This window comes from Eptesicus fuscus, chromosome 9, assembly GCF_027574615.1.
Source record: "Eptesicus fuscus isolate TK198812 chromosome 9, DD_ASM_mEF_20220401, whole genome shotgun sequence".
Classification (NCBI taxonomy): domain Eukaryota; kingdom Metazoa; phylum Chordata; class Mammalia; order Chiroptera; family Vespertilionidae; genus Eptesicus; species Eptesicus fuscus.
In genome coordinates, this window is record NC_072481.1 from 66,591,184 (window position 1) to 66,616,868 (window position 25,685).

The following is a 25,685-nucleotide window of genomic DNA, read 5'->3' on the forward strand; positions in this document are numbered from 1 at the left end:
ATATGTCAAACCAAATTGTCAGGCTAAAACCTCAGATTGTGGTGAATACTAGTCATATTCACCACTAGTTCTATAGCTGTTCTCAACAATGAGGAAAATGAGACAGAGAGATGCATGAAACCTATGTCTTAAAATTTATTGGCTGTGCCCCCAGGTCACTTAGGTCTCAGGCAGGTCCTTTCTCAGGATCCTCTTAGCAGCTGGTTAAACCTTAAGTTTAGAGAGCATGTTCACATGAGGTGATGGCTTTGCTTCTCAGTGGTGATCCTGGCATTGGGTAGAGCCACTCGACTGCATTACAAGATGTGGCTGCCCAGTGCCAGCAACAACATTCAATCTGAGTTCCTCACGGCATTGGGAACACTTTGGCCCTTGCAGAGATTCACTGCAAGTATAGAACCAAAATTATATGAATTTTTCACTGCAGGTCCTGGCTTATGCTTACTATGACAGGAACAAAGTAGAACACTCATATTGTTCTAAGATGGTGGATGCTTTGCACAACTCTGCCTCAAAGAATAACATGGTAAGCTTATTTTCACTGGGATGTTCTTCTAAGTTGCCAGGTTGCCATGGCATCTAGACCCAACATGATGGCCCCCATTTGTCTGGTGGAAAACAACAATGAGCATCTGTCAGTGAATCAGAAAGCTCTAGAGATTCTTGACCAGATTTCTCAGCCAGTGGTGGTCGTGGCCATTGCAGGACTGTATCGTACAGGCAAATCCTACTTGATGAATCAGCTTGCAGGACAGAATCACGGTGAGTGTTGTCTCAGGCAGAGGACAATTCTTTGACTCTAGCTATATCACAGTTTCTTAGTTTTCTTCACTAGTCACATGAAGAAAGAGCTAAATTTCTTTCAATAAAACAATCTACTAATTCTAATTCTTACTAATAAATTATGACCTTAATGAGTGTTATCTCAGGCCAGGGCCAATTGTTTTTACTCTAACTAAATCACAGCTTATTAATTTTCTTCCCTGGTTACATGAAGAAAGAACTAAACTCCTCTCAATAAACCAAACTTCTAAGTCTAATTCTCATCACTAAATTATTACCTTAATTTATTATATTACCATACTTATAGTTTTACTTTTGTTAAGGAAAATCCCTCCTAGTAATGCATACATTCCTTCTTTTACCTGTGCCAACACTGGGGTCTTGAAATTGTGCCTCCTCTCTTGCTCATAACATGTATTGCTTTCTCTATAGAATTTTGCTTTTCCCATGAATATGTAAAGATAATTGCATATCTATCATAATGCTTAAATATTTTTGTTTGTTCACATCCCATTGTGGTTAACAACCTCTCCCACACCATTTGCCATTTTTATTTTTATCACTTTGATTGGAAAAATAATCTCTGAATTTCTTTTTCTTTAGACATCTCTCTTCTATCCACTTCTATTTGGCCTTTACTGGACCATTCTTTAAAATGCTCTTATATAGTATTCAGTGACCTTCATTATGTCTGATTTGTGGATGCACTTCACCTCCATTTTGAGCTCTTGTTGGGTGTCATTTTCACAGTTAACATTCATCTCCTCCTTCAAATAGATGACACACAAAGTAAAGCATTCTTACAAAATAGAAAAAGCACTATCTGATATTCTGGGGTACTTCCATTCCAAAAACATCTGACTTTGTAGTCCCTTGTCTACTTAGATTGTCTATCGTCACTGTGGTTTGGGTCTCCCCTTCCTTTATAGGTTTCCCTCTGGGCTCTACGGTGCAGTCTCAAACCAAGGGCATCTGGATGTGGTGTGTGCCTCACCCCTATAAGTCTGATTGCACTCTGGTCCTTCTAGACACCGAGGGCCTGGGCGATGTGGAAAAGGTAAGGCAGAGAGTCACAGATAAAATGGTTTCATTCTGGATAGTCTCATAATGATCTCTTTAACTTAACTGCTTCATCTACTTGTGAAATCAAGAAATCGAACTATATATCAGGCAAAGGCTCGATTGTCTGACTCTTATTTCTAGGTAAGGTGTCATGCTACATTGAGGAAATTTTCTTTTATTTTTCAGCAGTGCATGAATAATTTGATTCAATTTAATAAACAATTGCTGAGCACTATATTCTCAGGTCTCTAGTTAGTACTGTAAAAGCCCTGCCCTCAAAAAGTCTGCAGTCCTATGGTGAAGTTCACCAAGTACTCACCAAGCATTATGGAAGACTTGAGACACCTCTGAATGAGATAGCTCTGTAAAAGCATGTGATTGTCCTACAACATTTTAAGATGGGTCTTTGATATTTTAGTTTTCTAGTAAAGGGTAAAATGAATGATTTCTCCTTTTCTGCTTTAGTTTGAGACTTATTTGAAAATAGTACCTAAATTTCTACAACTTTCTATTTCTACCCAAAAAAGACTTAGAAATTTTGTGTTTATTTTTATATATCAAACAGTCTTACTGTCTAAATAACCTATTGTTTGTTGCCAAAACCGGTTTGGCTCAGCGGATAGAGTGTCGGCCTGCGGATAGAGCGTTGGCCTGCGGACTCAAGGGTCCCAGGTTCGATTCCAGTCAAGGGCATGTACCTTGGTTGTGGGCACATCCCCAGTAGGGGGTGTGCAAGAGGCAGCTGATCGATGTTTCTAACTCTCTATCCCTCTCTCTTCCTCTCTGTAAAATATCAATAAAATATATTAAATAACCTACTGTTTGTAATAAGTGCCACTTCTTATTATAATCATTTTTTAAAATTGGGGTTTGGAATATAAATGGACATATCATTTTTTCTAGGTATTTTTTCTAGGTATCAAAATTTTCTAGGTATTTTCCACTTTTGCTCTGGGGAACAACTTTAGACAGTGTTTATAATAGAACGAAAATTCTGTATTGTGCCGTTATTTAGACCTGCTGTGTTTTATATGAACAAATTAACCCCTTCGTTAAGGTCCTTCATCTGGTTGCAGTAGGCTCACTATTGAGCTTTAACTTCTTGACCTACCCTCTGTTCCAGTCAGATCAAATAACTACTTTTATTGAAAAGACTTCTGTATGCTGCCGTGTCTACTTTTGCTTCTGGGGGTCTTTCCATGTGCAGGATACCCTCATTTATTCAAAGTCATACTCTACTAAGTCTTTAATTTTCAATCAAGGTGCTGAGGAAGACTTCATGTTATGTAAAATGTTACAGCTTTCAGAGCTCTGGTCTTCCATGACAGACTTGTAAATTTTAATTTAATACTTCTTAAAATTTATATTTATTATTGAAAGTATTACACATTTTTCTCTTCTTCCCCTCCTATTGACCACGTCTTCCCCACACCTATCCCTCTGCAGGCCTTCAGCATGCTATTGTCAGTGTCCATGTTTTGCGCATATATGCATATAAGTTCCTTGGTTGATCTCTTTCCTCCCTCCAACCTTAATTTACTATTATAGCTACAGGTTCCAATGCTTATATACATTACTTTGATGAAAGCATCCTGTAGATATTATTCTTGTTATATTTCTTGCTATAGTCTTCATGGCTTTGAAATAGTCACCTTGAAAGTAATATTTGTCATTTTAAACTGCTTTTTAATTTTAACAACAGTGGAAATATTCAGTAGCATCCCATAAACATTGCTTGAATATATCTCTAGTTATGTTAACTATGGAATATTTTATATAGTCCATGACCAAAACTATATGTAGAATAAATATGTACTAACACCGTTCATTTAACGAAGTGGTCGGCAAACTCATTAGTCAACAAAGCCAAATATCAACAGTACAACGATTGAAATTCCTTTTGAGAGCCAAATATTTTAAACTTAAACTTCTTCTAATGCCACTTCTTCAAAATAGACTCGCCTAGGCCATGGTATTTTGTGGAAGAGCCACACTCAAGGGGCCAAAGAGCCACATGTGGCTTGCAAGCCGGTTTGCCAACCACGGACTTAACGTAATAGCACACCAGGTGCTGCACTAAGTTATTTTATACATTATTTTATTTCATCCAATTCATTAAAAAGAAAACCCTGTGATGACAAAAATCACAGTCACAAGTAATGTTTTTGTAATTGCTAAAGCTCATATCTATATTTATTCCCGTCTTCAAACTAACTTGTTTGCATGGTGAGTACATTATCTGAAATAAAAGGAAGGACTGTTAGACTTAGTGTCTGAATGAATTTCTATAGGGTAAACCCCTAAATGTCTTGCCATAATGTACTTCCAGGGCGACCCTAAGAATGACTCGTGGATCTTTGCCCTGGCCGTGCTTCTGTGTAGCAGCTTCGTCTACAACAGCCTGAGCACCATCAACCACCAGGCCCTGGAGCAGCTGCAGTATCCTTCCAGGAACCCAACCTCCATGTGTCATGGAGGCTGTGGGAATGGAGATCCAGTCAGTTTTTCCTTTCCTCTCACTTAGTTGCTTTTGGTAGACCAAAAGGAACCAGAGTGAAAGAGAGTGTTTGTAATACTATTTTTTTTAATTATTGAAATATGGAAATTGTGGGTAAAAAGTTTATTTTCCTTAGCCAGGTCCTAGTTATGTGACAGAGCTGACAGAACTCATCAGGGCAAAGTCCTCTCCTAAATCAGATGGAATAGAAGATTCAATAGAGTTTGTGAGTTTCTTTCCAGACTTTATCTGGGCCGTACGGGATTTCACCCTGGAGCTGAAGTTAAATGGCCACCCTATCACAGCAGATGAGTACCTGGAGAATGCCTTGAAGCTGGTTCTAGGTAACATAGTGTAGCTGGGCAGTGGATGGTCCAATACAGGGTGGGAGGTACTAAACATCATGTCTGAAGTTGCATTTGTACTTGAGACTAGAAGAAGTCTGCAGAAACAGTGGCTGGGAATGGGTTGAAAAGGTCTATGGACTGGAGTTTAAGTTCACTTGAGAAAAGTTTATCATAAAGTAGAGTAAAACTATTCATAACCCATTTGTTCTTTATACATTGTAATTTAGAATCCAATTGTAATTTTGAAAACAGTGCTGCTAAAGCCTTCTAAAGAGCAGGTACTTATGTTTATTATTTAAGCTTCTGCTTTTCTGTGTTGAGGAAAACAGCTGATCAAATACTTGTTTGGCATAAAATTACAATAAAAAGCCTACTAATGAAAAAATATCTTTCATGTAATTAGACATAAGTCTTCTAAACATGGGCATATAATTTTCTAATATCTTTATATGTATGTTATTTATAAAAATGACTTTATGTTTTCATAAACCTGAAGTAGTATATTTTGTGTTTCAATCTACCCATTTGTGTAATTTTTTATAATTATCAGAATATAATTTTAATTTCTAAATCAAAGATTTTTAAAGATAATTTTATTTTCTTATTTTAAATTTTATTTTATTGTTTAAAGTATTACAAATAGTAGTACTTATGTCTCCTTTTTTTTCCCCATTGACCTTCCCCCAGACTCCCCTATCCTCTGGCACATGCCGTCCACGCCCTCCCTCCCCACTGTCTTGTGTCCATTGGTTATGCTTATATGCATGCATACAAGTCCTTTGGTTGATCTATCCCCCACCGCCAACCCTCCCCTGCCTTCCTGCTGTAGTTTGACAGTCTGTTTGATGCTTCTGTGCCTCTGTATCTATTTTTGTTCATGAGTTTATAATGTTCTTTATATTCCACAAATGACTGAGATCATGTGGTATTTATCTTTCACCGACTGGCTTATTTCACTTAGCATAATGCTCTCCAGTTCCATACATGCTGTTGCAAATGGTAGGAATTCCTTCTTTTTTATAGCAGCTTAGTATTCCATTGTGTAGATGTACCAAAGTTTTCTAATCCACTCATCTGCTGATAGGCATTTAGGCTGTTTCCAAATCTTAGCTATTGTAAATTGTGCTGCTATAAACTTAGGGGTGCATATAACCTTTCTGATTGGTGTTTCTGTTTTCTTGGGATATATTCCTAGAAGTGGTATTACTGGGTCAAATGGAAGTTCCATTTTTAATTTTTTTAAGGAAATACCATACTGCTTTCTACAGTGGCTGCATCAGTCTGCATTCCCACCATGAGTGAAGGAGGGTTCCTTTTTCTCCACATCCTCGCCAACACTTGTTGTTTGTTGATTTGTTGATGATAGCCATTTTGGCAGGTGTGAGATGGTATCTCATTGTTGTTTTGATTTGCATGTCTTGGATGATTAGTGATTTTGAACATGTTTTCATATGTCATTTGGTCTTCTGTATGTCCTCTTTTGAAAAGTGTCTATTTAGGACATTTGCCCATTTTTTGATTGGATTGTTTATCTTCCTTTTGTTAAGTTGTATGAGTTCCCTGTAAATGTTGGAGATTAAACCCTTGTCAGAGATAACATTGGCAAATATGTTCTCCCATGCAGTGGGCTTTCTTGTTGTTTTGTTGATGGTTTCTTTTGCTGTGCAGAAGCTTTTTATTTTGATGTAGTCCAATTTGTTTATTTTCTCCTTAGTTTCCATTGCCCTAGGAGCTGTATCAATAAAAATATTGCTTTGAAAAATGTCTGCTACTTTGGTGCCTATGGCCTCTTCTAAGATTTTTATGGTTTCCCATCTTACATTTAAGACCTTTATCCATTTTGAGTTTATTTTGTGTATGGTGTAATTTGGTGGACTAGTTTAATTTTTTTGCATGTATCTGTCCAATTAATTTTCCCTGTAACATTTATTGAAGAGAATATCTTGACTCCATTGTATGCTCTTGCCTCCTTTGTAAAAAATTAATTGAGCATAATGGCATGTGTCCATTTCTGCGTTTTCTGTTCTGTTCCATTGGTCTATATGTCTGTTCTTGTGCCAGTACCAGGCAGCTTTGAGAACAGTGACTTTGTAATATAGTTTGATGTCTGGTATTGCGATCCCTCCTACTTTGTTCTTCTTTCTCAGGATTGCTGTAGCTATTCAGTATCTTTTTAATTCGGATGAATTTTTGGAGAGTCTGTGTTAGGTCATTGAAGTATGTAGTTGGTATTTCATGGGGATTGCATTAATTTATAGATTGGTTTGGGTAGTATGGTCATTTTTATGATCTTGATTCTACCAATCCATGAACATAGTATATTCTTCCATTTGTTCATGTCTTCCTCTATCATGTTTTTCAGTGTTCTGAAATTTTCTGAGTACAGGTCCTTTATCTCCTTGGTTAAATTTATTCCTAGGTATCTTAATTTTTGTTGTTGTTGTTGTTGTTGCAATGGTAAATGGGATTTCTTTTTTAGTTTCTTTTTCTGTGAGTTCATTATTTGTATATAGAAAAGCCATAGACTTCTAGGTGTTAATTTTGTTTCCTGCTACATTGCTGAATTCATTTACTAAGTCTAGTAGTTTTTTTATAGAGTCTTTGGGGTTTTCTATATACAATATCATTTCATCTGTGAATAAGGACAGTTTTACTTCTTCTTTTCCAATTTGGATGCCTTTTATTTCTTTTTCTTGTCTGATCACAATGGCTAGTACTTCCAGTATTATATTGAATATGAGTGGTGAGAGTGGGCATCCCTGTCTTGTTCCTGTTCTTAGGGGAAATGGTTTTAGTTTTTGATCATTGAGTATGATGTTGGCTGTGGGTTTGTCATATAAGGCTTTTATTATGTTGAGGTATGATCCTTCTCTTCCCATCTTGCTGAGCGTTTTTATCAAGAAAGGGTGTTGGATTTTGTCAAATGCTTTTTCTGCATCAATAGATATGAGTATATGGTTTTTACCTCTCAGTTTGTTTATGTGGTGTATATGTTTATTGATTTGTGGATATTGTACTATCCTTGCATCCCCGGAATATATCTCACTTGGTCATGTTGTATGATCTTTTTAATGTAATGCTGGATTGGATTTGCTAGAATTGTGTTGCGAATTTTGGTGTCTATGTTCATTAGGGATATTAGCCTGTCTATTTCTTTGTATTGTCTTTATCTGGTTGTGGGATTTGGGTAATGGCTGGCTTCCTAGATAGAGCTTGGAAGTATTTCCTCCTCTTGAATTGTTTGGAATAGTCTGAGGAGAATAGCTTTTATTTCTTTTTTGAATGTTTGATAAAACTCCCCTGTGAAGCCGTCTGGTCCAGGTTTTTTGATTGTTGGAAGTTTTTTTTTATTACTGCTTCAATTTCCTCCATAGTTATCGACCTATTCAGATTTTTTGATTCCTCCTGCATGATTTTTGGAAGGTCTTATGTTTCTGTCATGTGCATTTCTTCTAGGTTGACCAGTTTGTTGGAATAGAGTTGTTCATAGTTTTTTGTTTTTTTTTCCAATCCTTCATATTTATGTGGGGTCTGTTGTTATTTCGCCTCTTTCGTTTCTGATTTTGTTTATTTGGGTCTTCTCTCTTTGGTTCTTGGTGAGCCTGGCCAGAGGTTCATCAATCTTGTTTATCCTTCCAAAGAACCAGCTCTTGGTTTTATTGCTCTTTTGTATTGTTTTTTTTAGTCTCTATGTCATTTATTTCTGCTCTGATCTTTATAATTTCCTTCCATCTGCTCACTCTGGGCTTTTCTTGTTGCTTTCTTTCTAATTCTTCATGTTGCAGAGTGAGATTGTTTATTATCACTCTTTCTTTTTTCTTTTTTTTTTTTGTGGGGGGGTGGGGTTGAGGTAGGCCTGAAGAGCTATAAACTTTTCTCTCAGGACTGCTTTCACTGTGTCCCATAGATTTTGGATTGTTGTGATTTTATTGTTGTTTGTTTCTAGGATGTTTTTTATTTCTTCTTTGATCTCTTTGGTAACCCAATCATTGTTTAATAGTATGCTATTCAGCCTCCAAGTGTTTGAAGTTTTGTGATTGTTTTTATTGTAGTTGATTTCTAATTTTATGCCATTGTGATCTGAGAAGATGCTTGATATGATTTCAATCTTCTTGAACTTGGAGAGACTTTGCCTGTGTCCCAATATGTGGTCTTTCTTAAAATGTCCCATGTGTGCTTGAGAAGAATGCATATTCTGTAGTTTTAGGGTGGAATGTTCTAAAGATGTCAATTAAGTCCATCTGATCTAGTGAACCATTTAGGATTGCTGCTTCTTTGCTGATTTTTCATCTAGAGGATTTATCCAGTTATATTAATGGGATATTAAAGTCTCCTACTATGATTGTATTGCTGTCACTCTCTCCCCTGATATCTTCCAAAAGTTTTTTAAAAAAATGTATTTTGGTCCTCCTGCATTGGGAGCATATATGTTTACCAGAGTTATATCCTCTTGTGGTACCGATCTCTTTAAAATTATGAAGTGGCCTTCCTTGTCTCTTGTTATGGTTTTCACTTTGAGGTCTAATTTGTCAGATATAAGTATTGCTACCCCAGCATTTTTTCATTTCCATTTGTCTGATAGATATTTTTCCACCCCCTCACTTTCAGCCTGTGTTTGTCCTTTGTTCTGAGGTAGGTCTCCTGTAGACAGCATATATATGGGTCATGTTTTCTTATCCATTCAGTCACTCCATGTCTTTTGATTGGAGCATTGAATCCACTTAAGTTTAATGTTATTACTGATAGGTACTTGTTTGTAGCCATATCTGTACTTTATGCCTGGGTTCCTTCCTCCCTGTCTATTTCTTCTCTTTACATCATTCCCTTTAGCATTTCTTGCATTGCTGGCTTGATAGTGATAAACTCCCTTACCATTTTTTTTTCTCTACAAAGTTGCTGATTTCCCCTTCAATTTTGATTGATAGTCTTGCTGGGTAGAGTATTCTTGGATTCAGTCCTTTGCTTTGCATCACTTTGTATACTGCTTCCATTCTCTTCTAGCTTGGTGTGTTTCTGTTGAGAAATCATTTGATAATCTAAGGAGGGATCCTTTGTAGGTAACTTTCTGTCTCTCTCTTGTAGCCTTTAACCTTTTGCACTCGAATGGCGAGTGTGACTCGACACGGTTAGCATTAGAATAAAGGAATTGAGAAAAAAGCAAGCGAGTGCAAAGGGTTAAGATTCTCTCTTTGTCGTTAACATTTGCCATTGTAATTATGACGCGTCTTGGTGTGGTTCTTTTGGGATTCATCTTGCTTGGAACTCTCTGTACTTGTGTGACTTTTTTCTTCCCCATATCAGGGAAGTTTTCTGTCATTATTTCTTTAAATAGATTCTCTAATCCTTGCTCCTCTTCTTGTCCTTCTTGTACCTCTATTATATGTATGTTACTTCATTTCATGTTGTCGCAAAGCTCCCTTAGGCTTTCCTCCTGCTTTTTAATTTTTTTCTCCAGTTGGTGTTCAGATTGGCTTGTTTTTCTACCTTATCTTCTAACTCACTAATTTGGTCCTCTGCTTCCTCTAGTCTACTCTTGAAACCTTCCATGGTGTTTTTGATTGTAGCTATATCACTTTTGATTTCTTCCTGATTTTTGGATACGTTGTTGATTTTCATGTCCATCTGGTTTATGAACTATATGACTATTACTCTTAATTCTTTTTCTGTCATATGGCATGCCTCCATTTCACTTATTTCCTTTCATGGTGATTCCTCTTTTTCTTTCCTCTGGGGATTGTTTCCTTGTCTTCCCATTCTAGCTATTGCCAGAAGGTCCAAATGCCAAGTTGCAGGGGCCTGAGCTGTGTGCAGTGGGAACGTTGCACCACCTGAGTGTCACTGAAGAGCTCTGATACTGAGACTTGTGGCTGCCATGGGTCAGTGGGTGCCACGTGCTCCATGAATCAGAGTCAGTGATGTTCAGTGTGACCTTGTGCATGCACCTAGAATCAGGGAAACTGCATGTGCCACACTGAAAAAAATAAGTCCCTGCGTTTGTGCACCCAAAATCAGAGTCCCCTGGCATGCACCAGGAGTTAACGTCCCTGTGTGCACATGCTGAGAATTGAGTTTCTGAGTCTCTGTAGCTTGGTGTTGCCTCGAGCTGAGAATCAGGGTCCCTGTGTGCGTATGTGCCATGAATTGGAGTCACAGGCACTCAGTGTGCATGCACTGAGAATCAGGGATCCCGTGTGCATGCGATGAGAAATAGAGTCCTATCATGTGCATGCCAAGAGTCAAGTTACTGGTTTTTAGTGCTGCCTTCCTATGCTCTGGAAAGGCATGATTTGGTGTCTGGCAGTCATCAGCTGTGGATTGGGAAGATTTTTGCTACTGGGACTTTGCACCCTTGATTGGATTTGTGCACCCAGCGGCAGCTCACAGAGGCACCCAGGGGCTGTTTGCCAAGGCGGAGCATTCAGAGGGGCCCTAGCCTTGAAGCTGCATGACCTGCCATGTCTGTGGGCAGGCAGCAAGGAAGGGGGTAGTCCCAATTTCTACTGCCAGAGTGTGCACCTTTGTTTGGATACAAGCACACCCAGCGGGGGCTCATAGCGACACCAAAGAGCCACCTTTGAGGCAGTGGGCTCAGGAGGCCTGTGTGCTGGAAAGGTGCAAGTGGTGTCTGGAAGTCAGCAGCCAGGGATAGGGAAGTCACATTTACTGCTCAGGAGTTGTGCACCCTTGGAGGTGGAAGTCCTATGGTCTGCAGGTCTGTGGGTAGGACAGCAGGATATTGACTGGAGTGGCTGAAGGGTCGGGGCAGGGTCTAAGGCCAATCTGGGTGGTGGTGCTGATGAATTCCCAGAAGAGGCTGCTGTTCCCTTCAAGATGGCAAGGGCTCTGTGCCCGGACACTGTAGCCCAGGGAGTGCCCACGACAGCGATGGTAGGTGCTCCCTGTCCAGGAGAGCCCGTTCTGCCAGCCTCTGATATTCCTGCTGGATTTAAATGTCCCTCACTCACTGACACCTATTTTCAATTGTAGTTTACACTCAATATCATTTTGTATTATTTTCAAATATATAGCATAGTAGTTAGATAACACATACTTTACAACAAGATCCCCCTTATATTTCAAGTAGCCACCTGGCACCATGCATAGATATTACATTATTAACTATATTCCATATGCTGTTTTTTACATCCCCATGAATATTTTGTAACTACCAACTTGTATTTGTTAATGCCTTCACTTTTTTCAACCCCACTCTCCTCATGCAGCCATCAACATTTTTTTCTATATGTATTAGTCTGTATCAATTTTGTTTGTTTATTTTGTTCTTTAGAATTCACAGATAAGTGAAGTCATATGATATTTGTCTTTTTCTGTCTAACTTATTTCACTGAGCACAGTACTCTCTAGATTCATCCATGCTATCTCAAATGATACGATTTCATTATTTTTTTTTAATCATTGAGTAGTATTTCATTTTGTATATTACTATCTATTCTTTATCTACTTATCTCTTTTGGGGCACTTAGGTTACTTTCATATCCTGGCTATTGTAAATAATGCTACAATGAAAATAGGAGTCATATATTCTTTTGAATTAGTGTTTTGGATTTCTTCAGATATATAATCAGAAGTGAAGTCACTGGGCCATAAGGTAGTTCTATTTTTAATTCTTTGGAGAAACCTCCATTCTCTTTTCCATAGTAACTTTACAAATATGCATACCAACCAATAGTGCCAACACTTATTGTTTGCTGGTTTATTGATGAGAGCCTTTTGGACAGGCATGATGTGATATCTCATTGTGGTTTTAATTTGCATATCTTTGATGATTAGTGATGTTGTACATCTTTTCACACCTGTATTGGCCACCAGTATGTCCTTTTTGGAGAAGTTTTTATTCAGGTCCTCTGCTCACTTTTAAATCAGATTGTTTGTTCCTATGGTGAATAGTATAAGTTCTTTATAAATTTTGGTTATTAACACCTTATCAGATGTGTCATTGGAGAATATGTTCTCCCATTCAGCTGGTTGTTTGTTTGCTTATGGCTTCCTTTGCTGTACAAAAACTATTTAGCTTGCTGTAGTCCCATTTGTTTATTTATTTTGTTTCCCTTACCAGAGGAGAGATATAAAAAGAAATACATTGCTAAGAAAAATACCTGAGATTTTACTTTCTATGTTTTCTTCTAGTAGTTTTATGATTTTGAGTCTTAACATTTAAGCCTTTAATCCATTTTGAGCTTATTCTGGTATATAGTGTAAGAAGGTCATATAGTTCCTTTTTTTTTTTTTTTTGGCGGGTATTTGTCCAATTTTTCTCCACATCATGTATTGAATAAACTGTCTTTACCCCATTGTATATTGTTTTGCCTCCTTTGTCATCTATTACTTGATCATATTTGTGTGGGTTTATTTCTGAACTCTGTCATGTTCCATTGATCTATTTGTCTGTTTTTATTCCAGCACTATGCTGTTTTAATTACCATAGCATCCTATATAATGAAGAGCTAATATACAAATGGTCATCATGCCCTCATGCCCTTGCCCTTGAGCTGGAACTGCTCACTCAACACTGGGGAGAGAGGGATGGGGACCAGCCAGGCACAAATGAATTGGGGAGAGAGGAATGGGGACCAGCCAGGCACAAATGAGCTTGTGAGAGAAGAATGGGCAACAGCCAGGCTACAGCCCAAGAGAGGGACAAGCCACCTGCCCCAAGATCCTGGGCTCCAGCAGCTGCGACTGCACCTGCGCCTACAGCCTGGGAGAGGGACAAGCCGCCTTACCCGCAGTCCTGGGTGCCAATAGCTGCATTTGTGCCTGCGGCCTGGGGGAGGAAAAAGCCACCTGCCCTGCAGTCCTGGGTGCCAGTGGCTGCGCCTGTGGCCCGGGAGAGAAACAAGGAGAGAAACAAGCTTCCTGCCCCGAGGTCCCGGGCATCAGTGGCTGGGGCTGTGGCCTGGGAGAGGGACAAGCCACCCGCCCCATGGTCCCAGGGTATTAACAAGAGAGGGACAAGCTGCATGTGCCACAGTCCTGGGCACCAATGGCTGTGTCTGCACCTGCAGCACAGGAGAGGGACAAGTTGCCCAATCCATGGTCCTGGACACCAGCACCTGTGGCTGTGGCCCAGGAGAGGGACAGGTTGCCTGCCCCGTGGTCCTGGGCACCTGTGGCTGTGGCCCGGGCAAGCTGCCCACTCATGGTCCCCTGAAGCTGTGGCTGGCCTGGGTGAAGCTGGCCTGGGTCCCAGATGCCTGAGACTAGCTGGAGGAGGGAATCCTGGGTCCTGGTTGTGGGGCGAGGCAGAGGCAATTAGTGGCAATCAGGCCAGCAGGGGAACAGTTAGGGCAGATCAGGTCAGTAAGGGAGCAGTTAGGGGCAATCAGGCAGGCAGGCAGAGGGATTAGGGGTGATCAGTCAAGCAGGCAGGCGAGCAGTTAGGAGCCAGCAGTCACAGATTGTGAGAGGCAGTCGGACATCCCCCGAGAGGTCCCGGATTAGAAAAGGTGCAGGCTGGGCTGATGGACCCTCCGCCCCTCTGCACGAATTTCATGCAGCTGCCTAGTTGTATTATAGTTTGATATCAGGTAGCATGATACCTCCAACTTCGTCCTTCTTTCTCAGTATTTCTGTGGCTACTCAGGATCTTTTATGGTTTTATATACATTTTTGGATTATTTATTGTAGTGATTTGAAAAACACCAATGGTATTTTGAGAGGGATTGTGTTGAATCTATAGATTTCTCTGGGCATTTTAGACATTTTAATTATGTTAATTCTTTCTATCTGTATTATAGCCTTTTTTCAATTTCCACATATTTATTCATGCTACAATTTCAAAATAATAAAAATATTTGAATGGGTTATGTTTACATGGGCATGTAGGTATCTGATGAAACTTTGGAAGAAATACCACTTCTGATTTATACATTCTTGATTTCATGTTTCTATTTATGGTTTCTCAAAACAGTGAGAAATGGGCTAAACACAACAGCAAAGCTATCAAATGAAATATAGTTCTTTACCTTAAAGAATTTAGTGACTAATGGTGATATCTTAAAATTATGTTTTAGCTATATTTACTCTTCACTTTTCAGGGGTTTTAATTTTTTTTAAAAAAGCTAATGCTGTCCACATTATTTTTAGCATCTAAACAGTTTTCCTTAGATAATCTGGTGTTATTTCTAACATTGCTTCATTAAGTCTTGTTAGGGCTCTTCATTGTGATCCACAGCTTCATTTACCATGGGATCAAGTAGACCAAAAACTTACATTTGACCCATGTTTCTGTTATTCATTCAGTAGCTAATATTGACAATATAGACAATACTCTACAATTTTTAAGTCTGATAACAGCAATAGTTTGTTGTTGTTTTCTAGGCATATTTAATCTCTTCCAAAATTTTCCCCCAGAGTTGAATTATTGGTAAATTTGATGTTGAAGAAGCATTTGGATGTCCATGCTAAAGGAGTTATAAACAAGTTATACAGAGAGAATGCCGCAAAGATACAAAAATCCCTGTCATGAAAATCTTTAGGTCCCTAGTCCTCAGACTGCTTTTACTATAATACCTGTTTTTGTTTTTGTTTGTTTTAATCTTTCAGGCATGAATCACAAAGCTCAAATATCTAATCTCCCTAGAGAGTGCATCCGGCATTTCTTTCCAAGACGGAAGTGTTTTGTCTTTGATCGGCCAACAAATGACAAAAAACTCCTAGCCAATATTGAGAAGGTTGCAGACAACCAACTGGATTCTAACTTCAAGGAACAAATAAAGAATTTCTGTTCATACATCTTCACCCAGGGGAGAACCAAGACCCTCAGAGAGGGAATCATGGTCACTGGGAAACGTGAGTCTCCATTTCACATTTTGTGGGGTCTAATATTTGTTGAATATATTATAGGATGTGTTCTCTAGGATTTCCTTTTGATTTTATATAGAATTATGTGGAATCAAACACATAGATATTCATACTCCATGAAGACACATGTATACGTATCACACTTTTGGGTGTTCATAAATTCATCTCCAAAATTACAACCTTTGACAGCAAAATCTGCAGTATCCATAGATATAAAACATCTACTAAAAATGAATCACTAACTGGGGATAAAAAACAGATTACACTATTTCCTTAATTGAAGTCCTTTATAATGAATGAGATTTGCAAGAAGAATACAAAATATATTTTGGGCATTTAGAGCAATTTAATAATGCATCTTAGCCCATAAAGCTCTGAAAATTTACAGGAAGCTTCAGAATTCAGAAGAATATAGGATCACATTTACGCAGCCTCATCTGTCTACCTATGTAAGCACTTTGCTTCTAAGATTTTCAATGGGAAATTATGTTTTCCAGATATCTTTTAATATGTTAGATAAAGGTGAATATTGAATTATTTTAGCCTTGTGATTTAAAGAAACATAAAAATTAAGAGTCAATGGAACAGTATTGTTACTGGAGGAAATATGTTCTTCTATTATGGTGTTGTGAGAAAGGAATTTCAGGGACCCTGTTGTAGGAGGAGTTTTAAGCGATAATGGCAAGGCTTATTAAAGTGAAAAGCAAAGTACACTCTCAGGGAGACAGAGAGCTGGCAGACTAGAGGGCAGCTACTGCCCTGAGGTATTTGTTAACCTTCCCCATATATATTTGGGTTTGGGAAAGGGCAGGATTTCTTGAAAATTATCCAATTTCTTTTCTGTTTTCTTCAGGGCTTGTGATCTTTCCCTAGGCATTCTTTCCCTTAATTTTTCCCAGTTTTGTGCCCTCCCCTACTTATGGTCCACATTTTGGCTCCTATTGCACATGCTTCCTAGTTCTGCTTGGTCATTGGGCTCCTATTGTTCAGGTACTTAGTAAAGGAATTCCCTCTGCACCATTTTCTCCCATCCTGGTTAGCTGGGTGGACTCCCCAGTGTGACTCTAAGGCTATTTTTTCCTACTTAATCATGCTTAATCAGAATCTGATTCCATTAACTCTCTGGTCTCTTGTTAATATCTAACTATCTGCGTACACCAATAATAGTAGAAGGAAGTAGTGTGTGTGTGTGTGTGTGTGTGTGTGTGTGTGTGTGTGTGTGTGTGTTTGTGTGTTTGGTTGTGAGAGACAGAAAGACAGAAGACATTTAGCAATATAGTCGCTGAATCATAGATCCAATTGAGTAATATCCCTTAAATTTCCTGGCTTATTAGGGCTAAGGACTCTGGTGGTGACTTATGTGGATGCCATCAACAGTGGAGCAGTGCCTTGTTTGGAGAATGCGATGATGACTCTGGCCCAAATTGAGAACACTGGGGCCGTTCAGAAGGCAGCCAACCACTACAGCGAGCAGATGGCCCAGAGAGTGAGCTTCCCCACAGACACCCTGCAGGAGCTACTGGACCAGCATGCAGCCTGTGAGAAGGAAGCCATAGCAATCTTCATGGAGAACTCCTTCAAGGATGACAACCAGGCATTCCAGAAAAATCTTGTGGTACTTTGTCTTAGTATTTATTTACCCTTTGTGACCTTTCCATTCTAAATCAAGCCTAGAAGAGCTTTTCTGACCCCAGTCCTCCTCTCTCACTCACGGATCCAGTGGTCTGGATTTTTATAAGAGATACTGTTTAAAAAGACTGTATTTTCTTCTCCCTCTCCCCACCAAACATCAGGTACTTTATGTAAAAATTTCTCTGGTCTCTGATGCATAATCAGTATAGATGTCTTTCTGAACTGAATGCTTATATTGAATTCAAGCCTGCCCAGAATACCAAAAATTCATTCCTAGCCTAGTCACTTTCTTGAAGGAATCTCCCACTCTCAGGAACCAAATGTCTCTTAACAGACCCTCATACCAGGCTATTTTCAACTCCTATGGCTCCTTGTTGTATCATTGTGTCATTGAAGATGGAATTAACAAAAGTTACAGCTGCAGGGAGCCATAGAGATAAGGGAATTCAACACCAACATTTTTGATGAAGAACCTGAGACCCAAGGGGGTTAGAAGCTTTCTGCTGCCTCACATAGAATTTTCAGGGTTGTGATTAAATCAAGTCTTGTAATTCCTGTTTTATTCCATGTCCTTCAACAGAATGCTTTTCTCATGAGGATCACAGGTAGACTTCCTTCCACCAGATTCTTTGGAATTTTTTCTCCTCTGTTCCTTTCTCCTTTGTGACAGCCCTCTATACTTTCCTTGCAGGAAATCATAAAAGATAAGAAGGATGGGTTCTTGCTGCAGAATGAAGATGCATCTGTTAAATACTGTCAGGATAAACTTGAGCAGCTTTCCAAGTCCCTAATGGAAAGTATTTCAGCAGGCATTTTCTCTGTTCCTGGTGGTCACAAGCTCTACATGGAAACAAAGGAAAGGATTGAACGGGACTACTGGCAAGTGCCCAGGAAAGGAGTGAAGGTGAGGAATAAGGGAAGCATAGGGATCCTGCAGATTAAAGTCAAGAGGGTCTCCTGGAAATCGGTCACAGCACCAGTTGTGGGTCATATCGGGGCATGTGCTATCATGACTGTTTTAGCATTAAAGGCCCATTAATTGGTCTTTCTTCCTGATTAGAATCACAATGTCCATTCTCACAAATGAATATAGATTTCTGAAATCCATAAAAGACAGAAGAGAAATAATCATTTTCCATCAAACAATATGACATTCAGTGTGTTAAAGGCAAACAATTTATAAGTTAAGGTCAGAGTTTTTATATTCAAGACTGATCAAAAGAGAAAAGGAAGTCAATCATATACACAATTGCATACAAAGTTAAAATACTTATGAATCTGAGGTAGTTGGCTATATAGGTGGTGGTAACAAGTAATGATATTAAAATAATAATGATAATAATGCAGTTAATATTTATTGAACTCTTATTGGTAAGACATAATATTGAGTTCTTTCCCTATAATTTTAATTTTATCCTTCAAGTAGCATTAAGAGGCATCTATACATTTTGTAAACATTTCACACATCTGAATTGAGAGGCAGAGATGGGTTAAAATGACTTGCCTAAAGGTACAGCCAGCAAGTGTCAGAGGAGAACAGCAACACTAATTGGAGACACATTTCTCCCTGGAAGGTAAATATACAAAAGCACCAGAGCCAGTGGTTTTGCAGCACTGAACATGGTTCTCACTGGCTGGAATGTAGAGTGAATAGAAGAATGGAGCACTAGGAGAGAGACTTCAGGGATATGAAGAGCTTCTGGTCTCTCTAATGAGATTGGAAACTGCGTGGAGACATGATGCAGTTTTAATCAGGCAGGAAAAATTACATGGACATAGTTATTTTGAAGCCTATTCTTCCCAGTGAACATCAAAGTTCTTTGTTCCTTCTTGTCTCCTCAGGCAAATGAGGTTCTCCAGAGGTTCCTGCAGTCACAGGCAGCAATAGAGAATTCCATCCTGCAGGCAGACAAAGCGCTCACAGATGGGGAGAAGGCCATGGCAGGTAAGGGGCTGGACTGGACTCACCATGGATTGCAGTTACCTGCAGTGTCCTTTGACAGCTGTGAGAACAAAACCTGCTGAAACAAGGAGCTTTCTCTCCTTATGTGGAACATAACTCTCTAACTATGAAAATACCAGGGAACATTAGCCAGCCAGGACCTTTCCCATTACACTCTGAAATGTGCTCTTGATAGTGTGGCAAGGGAGCAATTCAGAGTATTCCACCTCCCCTTCCAGTTTGGTTTGTTCTCAGAGTTCAGGAGGGTAGATGCTGGAAGCAAAGATCAACAGTAATTAATATAAATGCAAGAGGTCCAGTCATGAAGGCTGAATAGGGTTTTGATATTCAGAAGGCTGAATATCTGCATATTATTAACTGCTGCTGACTGAATGGCTGAAGGCAACCACCCTAACCTGATAGTCTTTTGCTGTTTACTAAACATTACCTTTGATATGCATGTTTGCATTCCTAAAAGGCAATTGTATAGTCTAGTAAATAAAAAGAAGAAGGGTGCAGAGATTCAGTGGAGCTTAGTCACTTGAACTAACTTCACATCTGGCTTCCTCCATAATTTCCAAATTTATATTTCTTGTCTTGAGTATTAATTTGTGCATCAGCCCTTTCTCCAGGCCTTTGAACCCAAGCCATGTGGGCTGTGGCTTCACAGGTAGAGATTAGTCCTCACCTAATTTTCTTCCCTCTCTCAAACCTCCCTGGGGCAGTGGAGCGGGCCAAGAAGGAGGCAGCTGAGAAGGAACAGGAGCTGCTGAGACAGAAACTACAGGAGCAGCAGCAGGAGATGGAGGCACAGAAGAGGAGCCTTGAGGAAAATATATTGCAACTGAAGGAGAAGCTGGAAAGGGACAGAGAGAATATATTAAGAGAGCAGAATATGATGTTGGAGCATAAATTGAAGGTAAAACCTGCCATGGTCATTGTCCTGGTAGCTCAGGTGGGATGGAGAAGGTTACAGCAAGACCATGGAGGAAACACCATTGCCATTTCCTACTTGTGATTTGCTAAAACCTTGAATCTTCCCCTTGACCCCTTTCTTTGTAAGAAAAAAAAAAATATATATATGTATATATATTTTTTGTCTTTTTAAAAAAATCTTTATTGTTGAGATTATCACACATGTCCCTCTTTTTCCCCCCCATAGCTCCCCTCCACCCAATTCCCACCCCACCCCAGGCCCTCACCACCCTGTTGTCTGTGTCATTCAGTACTGCATACATGCAAATAAAATCTTTGTCTAATCTCTTACCGCAACCCTCCACACCCCATTTCCTCTGACTATCATCAGTCTGTTTCATTTACATGCCCCTGATTCTTTTCCAATCACCAGTTTATTTTGTTCATCAGATTTTTTATTCATTTGATTTTTAGATTCACTTTTTGATAGATATGTATTTGTTGTCACTTTGTTGTTCATATTTTTTATCTTTACCTTTTTCTTCTTCCTCTTCTTAAAGAATACCTTTCAATATTTCATATAATACTGGTTTGGTGGTGGTGAACTCCTTTAGCTTTTTCTTGTCTGTGAATCTCTTTATGTGACTTTCAATTCTAAATGATAGTTTTGCTGGTAGAGTATTCTTGGTTGTACATTCTTTCTATTCATCATTTTGAATATTTCTTGCCACTCCCTTCTGGCCTGCATAGTTTCTGTTGAGAAATCAGCTGACAGTTGTATGGGCACTTTCTTGTGGGTAACTAACTGTTTTTCTCTTGCTGCTTTTAAGATTTTCTCATTGTCTTTTGCCCTTGGCATTTTAATTATGATGTGTCCTGGTGTGGTCCTCTTTGGATTCTTCTTGTTTGGGGTTCTGTACACTTCCTGGACTTGTAAGTCTATTTCTTTCCCCAAGTTGGGGAAGTTTCCTGTCATTATTTCTTCAAATAGGTGTTCAATATCCTGCTCTCTCTCTTCTTCTGGCACCCCTATAATTTGGATGTTGGTATGCTTGAAGTTGTCCCAGAGGCTTTTTATGCTATCTTCATATTTTTGGATTCTTTTTTCTTTTTGCTCTTCTGGTTGGGTGTTTTTTTCTTCCACATATTTCAAATCATTGACTTGGTTCTTGGGATCCTCTAGTCTACTATTGAATCACTGTATGTTATTCTTTATTTCAGTCAGTGTATGCTTAATTTCTGACTGGTCCTTTTCCATTTTTTTGGGCATTCTCACTAAGATCCTTGAAGGTCCTTGGAGGTTTCTGGAAAATTCTTGAGTAACCTTATAACTGTGGTTTTGAACTCTATATCCAGTAGTTTGCTTTCTTCCATTTCTTTCATTTGTGACTTGTTTCTTTGTCTCCACATTTTGGCTGTTTCCCTTTGTTTGTTTCTATGTATTGGGTAGCTGTTAAGTCTCCTTTAATTGATAGAGTGGCCACGTGTAGTAGGTGTCCTATAGGGCCCAGTGGCTCAGGCTCCTCAATCACCTGAGGTGGACACTCTTGGTGCACCCCTTTGTGGGTTGTGTACACAGTTTTGTTGTAGATGAGCCTTGATTGCTGTTGGTATCACTAGGAGGAACTGACCTCCAGGCCAATTGGCTGTTGGGACCAGCTACAATTACAGTGGGAAAGCTGCTGTGCAGGACTTGCTTTAGTGGGGCTTTGGTGGTCACTGTGTCTGCCCTTTGAGTGTGTCACTTATGGATGTGAAGTGTTGTAATCTGGTATGGTCTCACACTGACCACTGGTATACTGGCTCTTAGATCTCCAAGGAGGTGCACAGAGAGATCTGCAGATTCCTCCTGGAAGTGCCCAGATGAGGTCCAGCTGTGCAGCAAGGCAGGCTGGTGCTGGTGCTGACCTTGGGCCTTTTATTGATAGCTTTGGGGTTCCCTGACCCAGCTGCAGCTTGTTTGACAGGTTTTAGGCTGAGAAAGGACAGGCCATTTATATGCAAAAGCTGCTGCTCACAGCTTGGGTGGGGTTGTAAATTGGGTAGAGCTGGTCTTGGGGAATCTCCAGGGTGAAGCAAACAGCAATGACTGCTAGTCAGCCCTGCACTGGGAGGTCCCAGCCTGGGAATAACACCTGCTGCGAGCACCTAGATGTGAAAGAAAGCTGCTCCCGTGTTCCTGCCCTAAAACCAGACAGCCCAGTTTCTCCCCGTATGTGTTTGGGTCCCCCAGAGCCTCGCCCAGCACTGGAGTGCAGAACAAGCAGGAGCTTATAAATTCAGTTCACCTGGAGCTGGCCTTTTAAGAGGAGCAGCTGGCTCTCTAGCAGCATGTGTGTCACTCAGCCCCAATACACACTTGTTTTTACAGTCTGTAGTTCTTACTGCCCATAGGGACTTCTTTCCCCAGCTCTGGGTGGGGCTGGGACTCCTTGGTCCTCCAGGAGGCCTCTGCAGAGGCAATCTCCCTCCTGATTAAAAGAGCGGCACAGGACCAGCCTGTTCTGTGCCTCCACACTTTCTACCAGTCTCAATGTGCTTTCCTTTTTACCTCACTATTTGTAGTACTTCCACTCAGCCAGCTTTCCCAGGATTCTGGATGATAGTTGTTTTGTATTTCAGTTGTAATTTTGATGTTGTTGTGGGAGGCAGCAAATACAGGCATTTACCTATGCTGCCATCTTGATTCTTCCTGAAAAATATCTTTGACATCTATTAGTGGTCAGGAAAAGCATCTCACTTCTGAATACTTGGACAATATAAATAGGTTCTGAGGTGTTATTTTGCATTATTTTAAAATGACTTATTTGGCCTGAATAAACAGCTATTTGAAACACATGTATTTATTATGACCAACAACTGGTTTGCTTTACCAAGATCATTGCCTATTATCAGGAACCCTATGACCACCCAAAGACTCTAGGGTAGATCTATGCTGACAATAAACTATCAGAAATGTCCAGATTAAAAATACAGGGATATGACAGCTTCAAACTTGCTGTGCTGTGCCCAGGTATGGAGAGTCTACCCAAGTAATCATATGGCAAAAGAAGAATTTCTTATTGGCTATCTGTATGTGTTTATAATAGGGTTCTAGCGCAATGTATAATTTCTCATTATTTCTACATTTGGTTGGCCATATTATCCCAAGTGGGACTGAGAATTGGTGCCAGCAAACCAAGGTTACTTCTCAACTGATACTGTGACTGGCACACATTACATTTGTCTTCAGGGCAGGCTTAGCTTCCTAGCAAAACCCTATCGATATGTGAATATTTGTAAGACTGTAAACTATGCTTTCTTTCAGTGTTTAGGTCCAAGACAGGATTATTCCTTGTTGCAAAATTATCCTTGATTGTGTAAGAGAGAACAATTTTAAGAGTGAAAGGAAAGGGTTCTTAAATATAAAATGAAATTCTTAAACAACATGGGAATTTAAAATGTTTTATTTCCATTCTCACTTTTTTAGGTTCAAGAAGATTTGCTTAGAGAAGGATTTAAAAAGAAATCTGAAGAGTTGAATGCAGAGATCAATCATTTGAGAAATATAATTGATACTACTCAAAATGATAATTCTTCCTGGATTGAAAAAGCCATAAATAGAATTGTCCCTGAGATCTTTTCAATAGTGTGTTCTCCTGGTAAAGTTATTGGTAATATTGTGAGAGGCATTGGCTCACTGTTTAAAAAGAAATAATTCTCCTTTGAAAGAAATTATAAAATGTGGATATATGCTATGGCTTGTTTTTAGTGTATATTCTTTTCAATTTCATTCATCAAAGTCTTAAACAAAAATAGTGCCTACTAAAGGATATCAATGCCTAGCCCTCATTAGATAGAATTAATGCTCCTATGCTTTGATATAGCATGTTTACTTTATGAAATATGCATGTTTAAATAAATATACTTACAAACAATTCATCGTCTTATTGCTTTAAATGACAAAAGATTGGAAACTACTAAAACATTCATCTACATAAATTAGTAATATAATTTAACATGTGCACATGCTGGAATATTATGCAGCCAGTAAATAGAGAATTCAGCTCTATTTTTATAAATATACAACAATGTTTAAAATACATTGTAAAGTGAAAAAAAGGAGGTACACAAGAAGTGTGTAATGTGTTTACTGGAAAAAATGTAATTACTGTGTGCAATCATAGATATGTGTACACATTGAATACCTATGGGAGCCCTCAAAGAAGTAATATCAGTTCCTACTCCGAAGAAGTGTAAACAGGGTAAACATGTCACATGCTTTTCATTATATACTCTTTCTTTTGAATCCTATAAAAATCATAAATAAATAAATAACAAAGAAATGTAAAGTACAATACAAATAATGATAATAACAAGAAAATGTAAAAAATGGCTATTAGATCATAAAAGTTCTCTGCTTCTAGAAATGAAACCAGCCTTCAAAAGTAGGGATTTCAACTTAAGTCCAAAGTATACAAAGTATAAAATTTGCATCCTCATCTTGTTTCCTTTTAGGCCTGGTTCTCAATGCATTATATTTGCTTCAAAACTAAGACATACACTTTCCTGTCTCACTTGGAAATCTCAGCTAGAGTAACTTCTACTTCCTATCCTGAATTATACTTCTAAGGTGTTAGAAACAAATTACCAAACATAAGAACATGCGCTGGTGAGAGAGAAAAGTGCAGTGGTGGCCTCTATGCTCTAAGCAAGAGCCAAAGATACATGTGCCACTGCAGAACTGGATGGCCTGCTGGTGTTGGAGATAAACCTTGTCACACGGAGGCCAGGTTTTGGCACGTAAATGCCATCAGTATCATGGTTTGCCTTAGCTCAGGCTGCTATATAAAGTTACCATATACTGTGTGTTTTAGAAAGCAAATATTTATTTTTTTCTAGTTATGGAGGCTGTTAGTTTGAGATCAGTGTGCCAGCATTGGGGGTTCTTGGTCTGAATTCTCTTCTTGATTTGCAGAGGGCTGCTTTCTTGTTGTGTCTTCACATGGTGGGAAGGGTTGGGAAGAGTTCCCATGATTTTTATAATTAGGGTAGTCAAACAATAGTGCAAGAGAGAGAGTGTAAGTTAGTGAAATATAATTGTCAACCTAGATGTATGGTGGCAAAAATTAACTTTCAAAAATGAGTGCAAAATTTATATTTGGAGGAGAATTTTTCTTGAAAAAGTCTGAAAATGTTCTAAATATCTTACTTTAGACAAAAATAAATATAGCCCAAATATAATGTCTGCACTATAAAAGTGATTGCAGATCCAAAACTGTAATAGATATGTGAAACAATAAATATTGATTGTGTAAAAAATCATAATAATGTACTCTGGGATTAAAAAAGAGCAGATAAAATGAACATAAAATAATTCCCAAAGAGTCTGGATATAAATTATAAGGTCCTTGAATTGTTTTGAGGAGACTAAGGCGAGTGATTTTGGGTTTCATGATTTAAGACTAAAGATTACCATTATAATGCAATCAGTTAAAGAACAGAGAAAGTTTTCAATTTCTATATTAAGAGACATAAAAATGATTTTCATACATCTCAGTAAGTAAAAAAAAAAAGAAAATTTTCAAGTAAAGTTAGAAAATAGTTTGAAAACATGATGATACACTTAGAGAACCCTATACCCAACAATAGTAGAATATGCTTTTTTTTTTTTAAGCACACTAAGAAACGTCACGTGAATTGT

General features: G+C 38.8%; 1 protein-coding gene across 2 annotated transcripts; it reads left to right on the forward strand.

The window, feature by feature from the left end:
* The first annotated feature begins 569 nt into the window (after positions 1–569).
* LOC103304393 (guanylate-binding protein 6-like) lies at positions 570–23,919 on the forward strand. Of its 2 annotated transcripts, none has more exons than XM_054720813.1 (10): positions 570–762; positions 1,713–1,840; positions 4,175–4,284; positions 4,490–4,686; positions 15,256–15,501; positions 16,848–17,128; positions 17,837–18,049; positions 18,988–19,090; positions 19,813–20,006; positions 23,472–23,919. In XM_054720813.1, the coding sequence occupies exons 1-10, from the start codon at positions 573–575 to the stop codon at positions 23,697–23,699; spliced, it is 1,890 nt and encodes a 629-aa protein (XP_054576788.1). In that variant the 5' UTR covers positions 570–572; the 3' UTR covers positions 23,700–23,919. The 2 variants fall into 2 exon arrangements, with proteins under 2 accessions (XP_054576788.1, XP_054576787.1); XM_054720812.1 differs by having other exon boundaries at positions 573–762; positions 16,848–17,141; positions 17,850–18,049.
* The last annotated feature ends 1,766 nt before the right edge of the window (positions 23,920–25,685 follow it).

What these genes read in the sequence shown, in the direction of transcription:
- LOC103304393 (XM_054720813.1), top strand. Translation starts at nt 573, where the DNA reads ATGGCATCTAGACCCAACATGATGGCCCCCATTTGTCTGGTGGAAAAC. An exon ending in TGCCCAGGAAAGGAGTGAAG is followed by an intron (nt 18,050 to 18,987) that starts GTGAGGAATAAG and finishes TTGTCTCCTCAG; the next exon opens with GCAAATGAGGTTCTCCAGAG. An exon ending in TGGGGAGAAGGCCATGGCAG is followed by an intron (nt 19,091 to 19,812) that starts GTAAGGGGCTGG and finishes TCCCTGGGGCAG; the next exon opens with TGGAGCGGGCCAAGAAGGAG.